General features: G+C 35.9%; 1 protein-coding gene across 1 annotated transcript in view; it reads right to left on the minus strand.

Annotated features, from left to right (window-relative positions):
- LOC144971662 (E3 ubiquitin-protein ligase HERC2-like) overlaps positions 1-17,442 on the minus strand; it is a 177,195-nt gene that overhangs the window by 10,516 nt on the left and 149,237 nt on the right. The window contains 15 exon segments of the mRNA XM_078912736.1: positions 38-177; positions 1,291-1,420; positions 2,527-2,650; positions 4,119-4,296; positions 5,791-6,005; positions 6,658-6,856; positions 7,155-7,423; positions 8,956-9,081; positions 9,872-10,014; positions 10,734-11,024; positions 11,814-11,921; positions 13,009-13,162; positions 14,221-14,529; positions 15,211-15,427; positions 16,539-16,713. Of these exon segments, the coding sequence (XP_078768862.1) occupies positions 38-177; positions 1,291-1,420; positions 2,527-2,650; positions 4,119-4,296; positions 5,791-6,005; positions 6,658-6,856; positions 7,155-7,423; positions 8,956-9,081; positions 9,872-10,014; positions 10,734-11,024; positions 11,814-11,921; positions 13,009-13,162; positions 14,221-14,529; positions 15,211-15,427; positions 16,539-16,713 (2,778 nt within the window).

Below are 17,442 nucleotides of genomic sequence, written 5' to 3' on the forward strand. Positions count from 1 at the left end.
TTTCATTCCTTTGCTTTTCATAAAATAACAAAAATACCTGTATCTGTACATGCCACACAATGAAGAGACCCACAGCCCACATCAATGACTTTTTTGCTTTGAAGGGAAGTAACTCTGCGAGGCCGTCTGACATGGTCATCAGTACCGTGACCAAGACGATGATAATCTCCCTTGCCCCTGGGGGAAAAAAATTGCCGTAAATTCAAAAACTTTTATTGCAAGAGGATTAAAAACAAACAAAAAAATGATGATACATATCCAAAGCATTAATATTATCATTATTTATAACATACACAGCTCATATTTCAATTAAGAGGTGAGTTGCCACTTTGGTGCATATTAAGTCAAATTATAATATTAGAAATAAGTTTTCAATATTGATTGATTTGGTTGTCTGAGGTTATGATGGCATGATTCTTTACAAATTTGTAGCGTTTCATTTCGTGAGAGATCAAGATTTGGTTGAAACAAGGGGTTTAGCTTGTGTGTGTGTATGTATATATATATTATATATATTATATATATATATATTATATATATATATATATATATATATATATATATATATATATTTTAGTTTTGAAAATTGAAGCATGTGAACCCATAATAACAAATATTTTCTATTAGAAAAAAATATTGATTACCTTTACAGCCTAATATCTTTAATTTCATTGTAACAAAATAAACAATGCTAAGATTTGTTGTTTATTTTGTTTTTAAGGGTTTTACGGCGCTTGCAACACATTTAGGTTAAATCAGTGCCAGTAAAATGGAAGAAAATTAGATAGGAAAATCATTCTAGGTGTACAATCAAAAGGACTTGAGGAAAAAGTAAGACAAAGGGGAATGGTTCAAATAGAAAACAAGACGTAGATTCCAAGAGCACACTATCAGTGTACTTCGTTTGAGATTACCTAAAAGTCTCAACCAGACACTAGCACAAGATCCCACTAAGAAGAATACACTCAAATGTTTACAAATCATATGTTAAAAATTAAAGTAACAGTACATAACATAGAGATGATTTACAAGGAAAAAAATATAATCTCTAAAAACTCTTATACATTTGATTGTTTCCTTCCCAGTCAAGGACTCCGGCCAGGGTCAGGACAAAACCAAGTAACCTCATTCCAAGACAAATCAAGTTGGAAAACAGATATTAAGGGATAGAAGATACAGTAAGTACCTCCCTGCCCCCTTGGGAGGTCAGGAACCCCACCCAGATGCAGAAGGTTTCTTGTGCAGTATATTTTTTAAAATAAATAAATTTAAAAAACTGGTGAAGCTTACCAAGTATATACAGCTCCAGACTTGAGCAAAGCCACAGAGAATTGAGATCCACACTCCACTTTGATGACTCCAAGACCTTGTAAGGCCTCCACTTTCATTGGAACTTTACAGCCTTCACTTCCACCACGACCTGGAGAAGACAGGCATCAATCACGTGGTCATAGCCATTATTATAATAATAATATATATGATTATATAATAATATATAATATAATAATAATAATAATAATAAATAATAATAATAATAATAATAATATAATAATAATAATAATAATAATATATAATAATATAATAATAATAATAATAATAATAATAATAATAATAATAATAATAATAATAATAATAATAATAATAATAATAAAAATATAATAATAATATAATAATTATAATAATAATATATAATAATAATAATAATAAATAATAATAATAATAATTAATAATAATAATAATATAATAATAATAATAATAATAATAATAATAATAATATAATAATAATAATAATAATAATAATAATAATAATAATAAATAATAATATAATAATAATAATATAATTATAATAATAATATAATGATAATGATAATGATAAAATAATAATAATAATAATAATAATAATAATAATAATAATAATAATAATAATAAATAATAATAATAATAATAATATAATAAATGACACTTGTTGAGCGTTTTCCCTGAACCAAACATCTCAAAGCGCTTTACAGATGATGAATTACGTTATAAACACAGGTAGTCTAGGTAATCATGGAAATAAAGAACAAAATTGTTACAATAATAGTATATGTGTACAATTAGCGTTGTTCGTGTACTGTGTAAGGGCTTAATCTATGTTATGCGCCCAGAGCCCTCCTGAAGAAGGGATGTTCGGCGCACTATAAATCTATACCATTATTATCATTATTATTATACAAACATTACAGTCAGCATGGGACAATGAATTGTGAAAAGTGGGTTTTTAAAGCAGGTTTAAAGTTTTGAGATATTCTCAATTTTTCTAATGGGTTGAGGTAGCGTATTCCAGAGTTTAGGGCCATGATATTGAAAACAGTGATCACTAATTTATAAGTAAAATAAACAAATTCAAAATGTACTCTCTCTCTCTCTCTCTCTCTCTCTCTCTCTCTCTCTCTCTCTCTCTCTCTCTCTCTCTCTCTCTCTCTCCCCCCCTCCCCCCCCCCCCCCCACCACCACCACCACCAATCTATGCCAACCTTTCCTTACCCAGCTTGCCGTAGTCTCCATCCCCCCAAGACCAGACACTGTCATCATCCGTGATACACAAAGTCTGAGCATCTCCACTACCACAGGCCACGTCCACCACACGGTGACCCTTCAACGCCTCCAGCTGAAATGGAATAAATAAGGATTACATAGCAGTAGGAGGAAATAACTGGAAGATTAATTTTTTCCTTAACCTTTCCCAAGTTTGACTTTAACATTATCTTCCATGACAAATTGACAGCAATAATTTGTCATTTCATATCGTCTTCCATGACAAATTGACAGCAATAATTTGTCATTTCATATCGTCTTCCGTGACAAATTGACAGCAATAATTTGTCATTTCATATCATCTTCCATGACAAATTGACAGCAATAATTTGTCATTTCATATCGTCTTCCATGACAAATTGACATCAAAGATTTGTCCTTTAACCTTTAATAGGCCAAATTTCATCATCTTCTTTCATGAGAAATTGATAGCAATAATTTGTCCCTTCACCCTTTACAATAGCTCAGACGGAAGAGCTCTTGGATCGGAAAGTCCTGGGTTTGACCCTCACTCAGCGCATAGTCAAGTTCATGGTAAAGGCTCTTTACTCACATTGTCTCACCATACTCAGATGAAAAATGAGTACCTGGCTGTTTTAACAGCATTGTCTCTGTCTGAAAAATTTATAATATCGCCTAACAGGCATCACGTCTCGTTCTACATGTTACGTGTTTCTATTGGTCAGGGACCCTTTGTAAAAGCGCTTTGAGCACATTTAGTGGATATTGTTCTATATAAATGCTCTTTTTAAAAAAAATATTCAATACTTCATATCGTACCAGATTCTCACAGAGACATTTGTAGCACAACATGACTCAAACTTTCACAAAGATCAACATCTCACATCACTGCTCAATCTCATCATATGAGAGCAATATACTGATATAAAAGCCATTTAGATATACATGCTTTCGCATAATCTGCTCATTCTCTGTGGAATGCTCTTTCTGCGGACACCAGACACCATAATTCTCTGTCCTCCCTTAAAGCCTCTTTGAAGACAGAGTACTACTTCCTTTCAGTTTTTTGTGAGTGGTTTTTACTGTTTTTGTTGAATGATATACATGAACGCATGTGCATATATGTATAAGCGCTTACGGGTACTTTTGGTGGAAAGGGGCGCTATAGAAATTACGCATTATTATTGTTATTATTATTATTATTATTATTATTATTATTATTATTATTATTATTATTATTATTATTTATTATTATTAATTATATATTATTTATTATTATATTATTATTATTATTATTATTATTATTATTATTATTATTATTATTATTATTATTATTTATTATTATTATATTATTATTATTATTTTATTATTATTATTTATTATTATTATTATTCATATTATTATTATTATCATTTATTATTATTTATTATTATTATTATTATCATTATCATTATTTTATTATTATTATTATTATTATTATTATTATTATTATTATTATTATTATTATTATTATTATTATATTATTATTATTATCATAATCATTATCATTTCTATACTAATATGCCAATGTGGTCACTCACCAATTTGGGTCTACTCTGATCCTCCGAGTCCCCGTGTCCCAGTCGTCCATACCTGCCTTTCCCCCATGTGAACAACTCGCCACTGGTTGTGATACAGGCCGAGTGAGACCCGCCTGCAGCAATATCCGTCACTTCTTTCCCTCTTAGAGATTCTATCACACGGGGTCTGTCACATGGGCTGGGGAATGATGGGATTGAAGGATAAAAATAGCATTTGAAGGGGGAACAGTGATGAACAATGATGAACAAATTTATGTCAAAACTAAAAAAAACCATTAAAATTCCCTATATTCATCCCAGGGGAGTTTTTCTTTAAGGATAATCTTGAGAAAATCCCTTCCCAGATAATCACATCAAATAAATGTCTGATATCAAGAGGAATCACACATTATGTCTGGTTGAGTTATTGGGTGTAAACAACCTTGCTTGTAAAGCTTGACTCGAAACTATGACCTCCAGTGTCACTTACTACTTACTAACTCCTCTTTGGTGTTTCATAAAGACATAAAATCGACAGTAAGGAGCGCCAGTGATTTCTGTCTTCTGCCAGCTTCTGGACTTCTACCCTACGTCCAACCAAAGGATGTCATCTCTCTTTCCACCGATCTACTCCAACTCCAGTGTCACAGGAAATGCTAAACCATCAAGCCACCTAGCTCGCTATTTGTTTTGTTTTTAAGGGTTTTACGGCGCTTGCAACACATTTAGGTTATATCAGCGCCAGTAAAAAGGAAGAAAATGGGACAGTAAAAAGTTCTAGAATTACAATTAAAGCATCCAAGAAAAAGTAAGACAAAGGGGAACTGGGAACAAATAGGGATCAGATGTAGATTCCAAGAGCATACCATCAATGTTCTTAGTTTGAGATCACCAATAAGTCTCATCCGGAGACAAGCACGGCCCCCACTAAGAGGAATACACTCAAATGCTTACAATATAAATTAGAACAAATATAATAATACATAACAGAGAGATGATTTACAAGGAAAAAAATATCATCTCCCAAAACAATAACTATGCATTCGACTGTTTCCCTCCCAGCCAGGACCCCGACCAGTGCCAGGACAAAACCAAGCAATCTCATTCAAAGACAAAGACAGAATGCAAGTTGGAAAACAGATATAGGGGGATAGAAGACAGAATAAGTACCTCCCTGCCCACTATGGGATGTCGGAACCCCACCCAGTAGCTCGCTATATCTCCTGCTATTGCTCCACATATGTTGTGAAGAAAAATTAAAACCATATTCAATCTAGCATTTACCCTTTCATTATATGCTAATTTCTTTGACACTTCTCCTTACCAACCTTAGGAAAATTGTGACAGTCAATACAATGCAACAAACAGTTTTCTCATTCTAATTTTCTTTGTACATAACAAAATTTAAAGAACAATTTTTGTTATTGATATAAAATTTTGACACTGTGTCGTGTTGTAGATTTTGTTTTGCTGAAAAAAATTCATGCAGAGAGCATACTTGTTGATTTTTTGTTTGAGTATGACAAATCTATTTTTGTGTTTAGGTGCATTTGATATTTCGTGAGGGAAGGGGGGGGGGGGGGGTTGGGGGATTTTGAAAATGTCAGGTAAGGAGAGAGAGTTAAATGAAGAAGAATACACCAAAAATAACACCAAAATAAAGGAAAGAAAACGGCATGGACCACACACAAACCTCCTGTTCCCATGGCCCAGTTTTCCATTCTCCACCTCTCCCCATGAGTAGACCTCTCCCTCTGCCGACAGCGCCAGGCAGTGTTTCCCGCCGGAATTCACAGCCACTTTCTTGATGAACACATGTTGAATGGATTCCAGGAGGGTGGGTGTGGCTACTGAGTCATTGCCACCCACCCCCAACCTGCCTCCTGCACCATAACCCGTTGCATACACCTATGGAAAAACAGGAAAAATACAAAATTGTTGGAACTTTCTTCTATTCATAGAAATGAACTACAGGAAAATGAAAAATGTAAAACTACTAATTTTTTATTTCAACATTTCCTCTTTTTGTGTACACAAGCTCCTCTTTATTAAAAACAAAACAAAACATTAACAACAAACAAAAAAAAACAAACAAAAACCAATTCAAAGACAAGATGAGGCCACGTAAAACTTGTCTTTCTGTTTATTTTTTTTTTTTTTTTAATGGGGAGGGGGGGGGGAGGGGGAGGGGGAGAGAAGAACAGTTGCCCCAGGATATTAGCTGAGATCTCAGTGGCATATTCATAGTGTGTAAAGGTTGGCATACCAACCAGACTTTATGATTTATTTCAAAAACCAATGCAGTAATAGGGTAGCTGTGCCTACTTTTGTACCCGTGGAATGCAATTTCATTAATGTTACGGCTCTAATCACCTAAAACTATTATTAAAAATAACAAACGAAGGGTTTAGAAAACCTCTTTAACCTTATATTCTAATTTGATTTTCTATCACTGGGGCACTGATATGACCTACAAGTGTTATAATCCCCAATAAACTTCTAAACCTAAAATCACCTAACTGATTTTCAGTCATAATATATAAAAGACAAAATGGTTTACCTTGCCGTCTGCTGTGACTGCAAACAACGTCTGCTCTCCACCAATCAGCTGTATGGGTCTCAGGGTGGCCAAAGCATCACAGCTCAGGGGTAGTTTGACCTTTGCCCCTTCAACCCCACCCAGTTGACCTCTGTGGTTGTGACCCCACACCCAGATCTGGCCACTTCCTCCCCATGACAAGGTCCAATCATCTGGTTTCCTGAAATGAACATGAAAAAAATCACAATCTCCATTCCAATTAAAGACCTGAAGTCAGTTATGACCTAAAAAAAATTTAACAATATAAGGAATTCCAATAATAGAAAAATGTTAATATCGTCCTTGAACGCGCCTTATTAGAAAAACCCAAATATAATTATTTTGAACAAATAAAATAATCTTGCCCAAGGAAAAAAAAAGAAAGTGCCTGAAGCAGGGCTTGAACCCGGGACCTTCCGGATCACAGTGCAATGCCTTAACCACTCAGCCACTTCACCCCCCTATTTGCTAAGGCCAACCTGTTAATCCATTGTAACAGCTGTTCATCTTGCTCCTGTCTAAACTGGTCCTGGTGCTCGTGCAGTCGACCGACGTCCGAGTTGTTGGTGATGTCCTGTATCTTCTTGTACACTTCCTCTGTGAACTGTCCTGGCAAAGGGGTCCTCTTCACCATGGCCGCTGCCACACGGGCTGCATTGGAGTAACGTCTGAACCACGCCCACTTGTGTGCTTCGGAACAGCAGGGTAATGTATCAAGGCCAAGGTCACATGCCAATGCCACTAAAACCTAGACAAGGAATAGATTATATTTTTACATATATCAGGATTATTTTTTGGAAACGAGGATCTTACAATATAAAAACAATCTTATTTATTTTATGTCATTCAAATTTTATTATTCGAAGCATAAAAAAATTGGATCTGCAAATAGTTTTTATCTTAAAAAGAAAAAAAAAAAAACTAACAAATAACAAAACAAACAAAAAATACCACCAAAAAAAAAAGAAGAAAAAAGATAAGCACAGTTCACGTTCAAGTTCAACGTCTTAATCTGTAAAAAGGTGATTTACCCATCACTGCAGATTTGATACAATTAGGTGATAACATTCTCCATTATTGTGTTATTGAGGTGAAATATAAATGTTTAATAGTTGACCAAATTTGTTGTACAAAGACAAAGGATGTTTAAAGATAAAGAAATCTGGACCAGAATTTATTTTTATTTGTAAAAAGGCGTCAGGTCATTTGTCGTGGTAACTCCATACAAAGCAGAGAAGGCCAATCAGCAAACATTTTGAATGATATACTACGAAGTGGTTTAACTGTTGTGCCTTTTAAAACTTCAAGACAACATTTCAACGTCAAAGAGGAATGGATGTCGATGTGGAACCAAGACAGCCCCAGGGGAGGCGACATCATACCCGACCCAACAGAAAGAACACCTGGCTTTCTCTGCAATAGCCGAAAATGCTGGGTCACCTCCAACCGCATTTTGACAGGACATGGCAGAACCGCAGCTAACATGCATAGATGGAATCTGAGAGAATCAGATGCATGCCGTCATTGCCAAGGAGGCCCTGAGACAATGGACCACATCGTCATCCACTGCCCAGTGACAAGCCTATCAGGAGGAAAGGAATTTGAAGAATGGATTAAAAGATTCAAAATAGAGGTGTAGCCATTCGATACTACTACTACTGTTGTGCTAGGGGGGAAAAAAATTGCCGTAAGAATATTAATCAAGAGTTATTTTTAAGGGTTTTATGGTGCTTGCAACACATTAAGGTCATATCAGCCCAGTAAAAAGGAAGAATTTGGGAGGATAGTGAAAAGTTCTAGAATTACAATTAAAGCACCCAAGAAAAGATAAGACAAAGGGGAATTGGTTCAAATTGGAAATAAGTAGATTCCAAGAGCACACCATGAAAGTACTTAGTTTGAGATCTCCTAAAAGTTTCATCCACACACAAGCACAGGTCACCACTAAGAGGAATACACTCAAATGTTTACAAATCATATATACTATGTAAACAACACACAATACAGTGCATGACAGATGATTTACAAGACAAAAAATATCATCTCTCAAAACTAACTATACATCTAACTGTTTCCCTCCCGGTTAAGGTATCAGGCCAGGGCCAGGATAAAACCACGTAATCTCAGTCCAAGACAAAGACAGAAAGCAAGTTGGAATACAGGTATAGGGGGATAGAAGACACAATGAGCACCTCCCTGCCCACTATGGGAGGTCAAGAACCCCAACCAGGAACTGACATTGATTATAAAAGATCACACAATATGTCACAGACAGATTACCTTAAAGAATGGACTGTGCATGAGGTGTTTGCCACTGCGTACCACGGAGTCCTCGTACTCATACTGGCGTTGCAATGCCTCTGGCAGACCTTTGACTAGAGATGCTAAAGCAGATCCACTCATAGACTGGTGGAAGAAGAAAGATGTGGCTATGGAGGAAATTCTACTTCGTTGTTTGTAATGATGATGATGATGATGATGATGATGATGATGATGATGATGATAGTAATAATAATAACAATAATAATAATAATAATAATAATAATAATAATAATAATAATAATATAATAATAATAATAATAATAATAATAATAATAATGATGATGACGATGATGATGATAATGATGATGATGATGATTACTATTATTATTATTATCATTATTATTATTATTATTATTATTATATTATTATTATTTATTATTATTATTATTATTATTATTATTATTATTATTATTCAATGTTGATTTTATAAAATTATCATTATTTTAAACATTATTTTTTAAAGATTTCAATGCATGGAACATGACACATTCTAATTCATAAAAAGGTAAAAGTGGATTCAAAGACTAAGAGAAAAAGACAAGATGAGAAAGAAAGTTCACTCATCGTAAATATGACCTACAATTGAAGAGTGGTTTTCCAAAACCCTCTAACTCTGTTTTTCCCATTTTGAGATATTAAGGATAATTTCCCCTAAAATTTCTCATTCGTTCTATTGTTTTACCATATTTAAACTTCAAATTCACACAAATCTGGAGAAATTCTTGTGCCATTTGATGCTTAAAACAAAATTTACACATCAATTTATCTCATGGATGGAAAACCTCAAAAAGCAGAAAAATTGACTTAACGAGTTTTGGAAAACCAGCCTTAAATTCTATTAGGAAATCGTTAAAGTGAACATTATAAAACTAACCAGAGGGAAAGGTCTTGGTACTTCCTGTTCAGGACTGTCGCCAGTCGGGCTGGACAACAACATGTTGATATTGACCAGATTGCCAAAATTGGCCGCCATTAACTTGCGTAGCTTGTGGAGGGCCCACATTCTTTGGCTGGCACCTGCAGTACACGAATAGAATAATTCCACATTACTTTGATAATACACTTAAAAGAGAGAGAGAAAAAATGTGAAGCAAGTGTTCTACTATCTAAGCTATCATGATCCCCCTACAAAACTGAAAAAAGTGGTAAAAAGTCTAATGTGTACTAATTTCAAATTGAGAAATTAGAAAGCAGGCACTTGTGTAAGATGAAGATGTGAGAAAGTGTGTATAAAACAGCGCCTCGAGGACAACTGATTTTTTTTTTCTTGTATTTTTCTTTCTTGCTTTGTCTGGCACTGTTTCATGTCCACTTTTCAGAAGGAGTAATACATAATCCATTTGTGTGGCTGGCTGAGAAAACACGGAAAGATGCGCAAATTTCGTAAATTGAGTTAGTTATGTATGCAGTGGTGTAGACCACATCTTTCTGATCATTTACCGTTTTAAATTTTCTTTCTATGTCTATTAGAACCCAAGTTATGAATATTTTTTTTTTCTGAATAAGATTTGTTGCTATGGGAAATATTTTATCTTCGATTTTGGCTCTTTCTGATCATTTACCACTTTAAATTTTCTTTCTATGTCTATTAAAATCCAAGTTATGAATTTTTTTCTGAATAAAATTTGTTGCTATGGGAAACACTCTATCTTCTATTTTGGCTTATATCTCGAATCAAATTTTGTCGCAGATTCCTGGGTTTTTCAGCCAGCCTCACATTTGTTTGTTGTACTCACCAAGACAACTGAGCTGAGCACAAGCAGCCAAAGCAGCCGCCAGTCTAGGGACGATATTCCTGTCCAGGGCCACCTCCAACTTGAAGTCCAGCAGACAGGTGACCAGGTCAATACAGGGCCGTGACAGGATGGTCCTATCTGACAACGTGTCCAATGGGGCAGCGGCAGGCATGATGGGAAACACGGTGAAATACCAACCCCAGCCATTCACAGACCCGTCACTGGTGAATTTCCACTTCAATTCATCCCCGGCAATACGAAGCTCTTGTACCCAGTCTGACCATTCTCTCCCTGATGGAAAAAGCAAAAGACACATTTCACGGAACGATTAAGAAATAAATAATAACGTGAAGTTGAATGTAAGCTTCAATTTAATTACAAAAACAGATCAAATGAACGTTTCGGGTTTCCCCTTTATCAACAAAACAGGATGAATGAAACACCACAGATGAATGAGATAATGTGGTAGTGGCGTTGTTAAGATCTTAACAACGCCACTACCACATCATCTCATTCATCTGTGGTGTTTCATTCATCCTGTTTTGTTGATAAAGGGGAAACCCGAAACGTTCATTGATCTTAACAACGCCACTACCACATCATCTCATTCATCTGTGGTGTTTCATTCATCCTGTTTTGTTGATAAAGGGGAAACCCGAAACGTTCATTTGATCTGTTTTTGTAATTAAATTGAAGCTTACATTCAACTTCAAGTTATTATTTATTTCTTCGAGCTTCGAGCAGCAACATTTACACACACCGGAACAATTGAGATAACACCTTATTTCCAAAAAAATATATGGCTAATTAATGCAAAACATACAACAGGTAATCTGTTTTAATTAGAGAAATGGAAAATATAAAATTAATTTCCTAATTAAATGGACAATTGGAGAATCTACACTACAAAAATAAGAGGAAAAAGAACCCCAAAAAAACTTGAACGATGTCCCAGGTGTGAGAGTTTTTGCCAAGATGCGTGTAATTTAAATCGATCGATATTTGAAGGACGAGTTTTCTGTCCAAAATTTTAAATATGTTTTTTTCCAGAGTACGGTAGTATAGTACAGTTGGTCTTACCTGATCTAACAGCCACAGCTCTCCCCGATGCGTCCATGATGGTTAGTGGATCATGACGACGTTCAGTAGAACAGTGGCGGTCAAACTCCACACGTAATGCTTCTGCTCCTGTTAAACAATCATGAAATAAAAATAAAATAGTTGAGCTTTTATATAGCGCAATATCCACTAAACATGCTCAAAGCGCTTTACATGGGGTCTCTGACCAACAGCAACAGACATGACACCTGTTAGGTGTTAATACAATTTTTTTGTCCCCGACAGAGACAACTCTTTAAGGGCCAGGTACTCATTTTACAACTGAGTACGGTGAGAGAATGTGAGTAAAGAGCCTTTTCAAAGGACTCAACTTTGTGCCGAGCAAGGCTCAAACCATGGGCCTTCTGATCCGAAAATGAGTGTCATACCACTAGACCACATAGCCTCACCTAGTTAATTCATATACAGTGCAGAATTCAAGAGGTGCTCTAAGGCACTACACATACAAAGACAATAGGTATCTTTAAACACAAATACATATTACCACTCAAAAGCCTGCTTGAATAGAAATGTTTTCAAAAGTTTCCAAAAAATATTAGCCAGGGTGCGTCTTATCTGTTCCATACTTTTTTGGTCCCGACAGAAAAAAAACTTTTCAGCTAGAGACAGTTTACATACAGGAACATAAATCAGTTGTTAATTTTTGGATTGGAGTGGCCTAGCTGGTGAATACAATACAATTCAAGAAGCCGACGCTTGGGTTATTCCAGTCTTCTTTTGGAATAGACCCTAGAGAAAAATATTCCCTTTGGGATGAATAAACAGAAGTTTAATTAATTTATTTTATTTTTTTTTAATATAAATTTTTCTATGAAATAATCTGCCTCGATGTCCGACATTGAGCTTTATATAGCGCAATATCCACTAAATGTGCTCAAAGCACTTTACAAGGGGGTCCCTGGTTAACAGCAACAATTACCATGTAGGACGGGACATGCCGCCTGTTAGGCGATATTACAATTTTTCGGACAACAACACCGCTGTTAACGGCCAGGTACTCATTTTACACCCGAGTACGGTGAGAGAATGTGAGTAAAGAGCCTTTTCCAAGGACTCAACTATGCGCCGAGCGCAAGGCTCGAACCCAGGACCTTCCGATCTGAAAGCGAGTGTCATACCATTAGACCACATGGCCGCACATCCTCCTGTCACCTACCTGGTATTCTAACCACCCCCATTTGACTCGTGTCGTCTGTGTAAGGGTGAGCACTCTCCTGTACCACTGGCTTGGCAGACGATCTCCCAGTCTCACTGTCTGTGGCCACGTCTTCTAACTCTGTCACACACAACTCTAGAAGCATTTCAGTCACCTTCAAGGGGAATACACAATTGTCAATTATGTTAATTTGCATTTAAAAGGTTAATATACAGACAAAATAAATTGTCACAGACCAAATAATCAGCATAGTAATTTAGTTTTTAAATGAAAAAATCAAAACAAAACAAAACAAAAACAAAATAAACAAGTGGACCATGTGATTATGTGGGCTATGTAGTCTAGTCTTCGAACTGGAATGTCCAGGGTTCGAGGTTTTAGGTCAATTGTATATCCTAATCTTGACCCTGACTATCTGCTTGTGGAAAACACTTGGCAAAAACCTCAAAAACATTTGTTTGATTCAATTGCGCTCTGGTTATCAGAGAGAAAATCATGACAACCTTTTTCTCCTCAACAATTTTATTTTGTTCTAATGCTTGCTCTTCATCTGCTATAAGAAAAACAAAAAACTGGCAGATGTCATTTGTATGCAAACCTATTTCCAGACCTCCCTACTACCACTACGAAAAATTCGTAAAAATACGAATTTTTGACTTCAACAACAGAAATAAATAGACATTTTAGATTGAGCTTTTTTCTTTTTTTTTTTTGGAGCTTTTTTTATATAGCCCAATATCCACTAAACGTGCTAAAAGCGCTTCACAAGGGGTCCTTGGTCAACAGCAACATTTAACATGTAGGATGGGACATAACGCCTGTTAGGCGATATTACATTTTTTCCGGACAAAGACAACGCTGTTAACAGCCAGGTACTTATTTTACACCTGAGTACGGTGAGAGAATGTGAGTAAAGAGCCTTTTCCAAGGACTCAACTATGCGCCGAGCGCGAGGCTCGAACCCAGGACCTTCCGATCCGAAAGCGAGTGTCATACCACTAGACCACATAACCGCACAATACACTGTGTTAAAAAGAAAACTTTGGTGCCACAAAGCATCTATTCAGGGATTTGAAGGCATATTTAAGACTATTAAGGGTAAAATATTAATTGTAAAGTTAATTAAGTGACTTCTATTTCTTCCCTCAGAAAACTACCAATTTTTTAACATTTCAAGTTGGCAGGTCTGTATTTCTATTTTTTCTAACTCACCTGACCAGATGTCTTGCCAAGAGCAGTGAGTACCTCCGACAACGCCTTCTTCCCTCCCACCTCCCGTCTGGCCACAGCCAGCTTGAGCAAATCCACCAGTATCCTGGCATCGTCCACCGTCAGCCGCTGTGTGAATTCGTCCAAGCCGGTGGGAATGACGGCCATGCCTCCGATGGTATCTATCATCGTGTCCGCCACCTGGGTCACTTCCTCTGCTGTCTGAAGTGTTTCCGCCATGATGGAAGTGACAGGGGACAACTTGGCTGCCAGATTGTACATGCTTGGAAAATGAGCTTCCTCTGTAACTCCCTGTGGGTTAAAAAAATATTTTTTAAAAACATGATTAATTTGGTCTGAGGAAATAAGTTCAAATTTATTGAGTTTTATGCTCTTGTGGTAAAATGAAAATGTTGCTGCTTGAAGCTCAAACGAAAAAAAAAGATAAGTGGCGAATTGTAACCTTCAATTTATTAGACGAAGAGATACTGTGGACATTTCGGGTTTCCCCTTCATCAAAAAAACATGATGAATAAAACACTAAAGACAAGTTAGTTAAGGCGTAGTTAAGGTGAATATTTTTTCTGACCCCCCTGTCCACCCAGCAGTGATTGGGTAGATTGGTCTGTTATATCTGGTGGAAAGAACTTTGTGATAGACTAGCGTTCTATCCAAAGGGTAGAAAGCAATTGCTATTATCCTTTCCATGCAATTGAAACTGGGATAAACTCTATAGGCCTAATTGCTCTGAAGGACTTAACACTAGGGTAACATATGAAGAAAAAAATTTAATTCTAATACCGCAACCAAAAAGTTGCGAAATCAAAATTCATAATATAAAAATAAAAATAAACATGATTTTAAGGCTGACTATTATTGACAAATGTTTGTAAATAATTTTTTTTTTTAATTAAAGACAAATTAAAAAGGACAGCATGAAACCATGAAACACAACTTTTAAAAAAGCCTATTCAAATTATTTGACTTGCTCACCTCATCCCCACTCTGTATCATAGAGGCCGTCATGTCCCCTCCACCCTGCTCCGGCCCATGGCCCAACATGGCCGGGTGGCTGTCAATGCTAGAGTCGGGCGATGAGATCTGAGTAAACGTGGTCGAGTTGGCTACTCGTGAGACAGATTGTTCCAGGGCACAGCTCAAACCCGACATTGGTAGGCATTCTTTGCTAAGTGCTTTTACTATTGCTCTCCTGTAAAAAAAATGAAAAAGTCAAATTTGAAAATAAAACATTTTTTTAAAAGCTGATAAGTGTGTATAGAAGCTTTAAATTACTCTCTTCTTCCCATTGATATGACATCATAATTTATTAAAACACTCACTTTATTTTTCTATCCATTATATCAAAGAAGTCTGGGTGGAGAGGAGAGTAGTTGTTATAAAACATTTGAAAAAATGGTAGCACGTCTGACTGGTAATCAGAAGGTTTGAGGTTCGATCCCCAGTCGAGGCAGGCTGATTTTTTTGTGATTTTTTTTTTTCTTGTATTTTTCTCTCTTACTTTGTCTGGCACTGTTTCATACACACTTTTTCAGATCTATAATATACCTACTACACGCTTTATGTCATAAAAATCCATCAGTAACACACTTTATAGTCACCAGGAACAACTACAAAAGACGTCTAACTTTTACGTCATGGCACAAGACCGAAGGGCTAGAGCTCAGGTGGTCGCTGGTTCGGATAAGTAAGTAAGTAAGTAAGTCATAAAAATCAAAAGCTAACTAGAAGAATGGGTGGCATGGTGTAATTCAGATCTGGTAAAAAATATTTTTCAAAAAACCAATAGCTTATCCAAAAGGCAACATGCAATTCGTCACTGTCTTTTTTACGCAATAGAAACCAGAGTCGAGTCTGGCTTCATGTGTGGTGCGATTCTCTTTGCAAGAGATCGATAGCTTATCCAAAGGGTAACATGCAATCTGTCTTTTACACGCAATAGGATTACACGCATTAGGAACGACAGCAGAGTCTGGATTCATGGGTGGTGAGATTCTCTTTGCATGACACCGATAGCTTATCCAAAGGGTAACGTGCAATCTGTCTTTCACACGCAATAGGAACCACAGCAGAGTCTGGATTCATGGGTGGTGAGATTCTCCTTGCATGAGGCCAATAGCTATTCCAAAGGGTAACATGCAATATGTCTTTTACACGCAATATGAACCACAGCAGAGTCTGGATTCATGGGTGGTGAGATTCTCTCTGCATGAGACCAATAGCTTATCCAAAGGGTAACTAAAAAACCAGGATAGAGTTTGGCTTCATGGGAGGTGAGATTCTATCTAAAATGATAAAATTACCTGGCGTATTTAATGTGTAATGCATTGAGAACGTGGTTGAGGGCCTTCTGTTTCTCTAGAGTGGAGTCCATGAGTAAAATGATTCTGGAGAGTGATGGCCGCTGAGTCTTCTCTCTGTTGTTGGCGTCATTGGAACCAGAGCCTGACATGTCGTCACCTTGGTCGTCTTGGATACCTTTTGAACAAAAAACATTGAAAACTCTTTGATAAACGAGAAATTCCAAAAATCTGATTCCAGCAAGGGGCATCAATATAGATAGTATGCGCTTGGCTAAGAAGCTCACAACATTGCCATCCGGAAGTATAACGGACCAACACACAAAACTGTGTGTATCCATGAACATTTATAGTCAGGTTAATACAGTTCAGTGAGCATTACTCATAAACGCGGATGGCAAAAAACAATAACAAAGACCTGAGTGACGTCATCTTCGAACTATCTATATGGGAAAATCAAAATGGTACATTGCTATATAACAAACTATTTAAACCTCCAAGGGGCATCAATATATGGGAAAATCAAAATGGTACATTGCTATACAACAAACTATTGAAACCTTCAAGGGGCATCAATATATGGGAAAATCAAAATGGTACATTGCTATAAATCGAACGATTTAAACCTTTGCATACTAATCAAATAATTTTCACGATGTCATATAAAAGACATTTGAAAGGTAGATGTTTTTTTAAAATCGTATAAATTACTTCAGGACAATAGAAGGCTTCAAATAAAACGTAAGTTTAAATATGATAATTATGATTTTCTTGCCACACCTGTATAAAAAAAAAGACATGAATCATAAAATAAATTATGCAAGAAAATCAAAATAACTGAAAAAAATAGTCATTCTCATTTCCACATAAAATATCAAAACAAAGCACAATTTAATTTAAATTATGA

The sequence above is a fragment of the Berghia stephanieae genome, chromosome 4 (genome assembly GCF_034508935.2).
Source record: "Berghia stephanieae isolate SIO BIC M18660-M18661 chromosome 4, UCSD_Bste_1.3, whole genome shotgun sequence".
NCBI classification, from domain to species: Eukaryota; Metazoa; Mollusca; class Gastropoda; order Nudibranchia; family Aeolidiidae; genus Berghia; species Berghia stephanieae.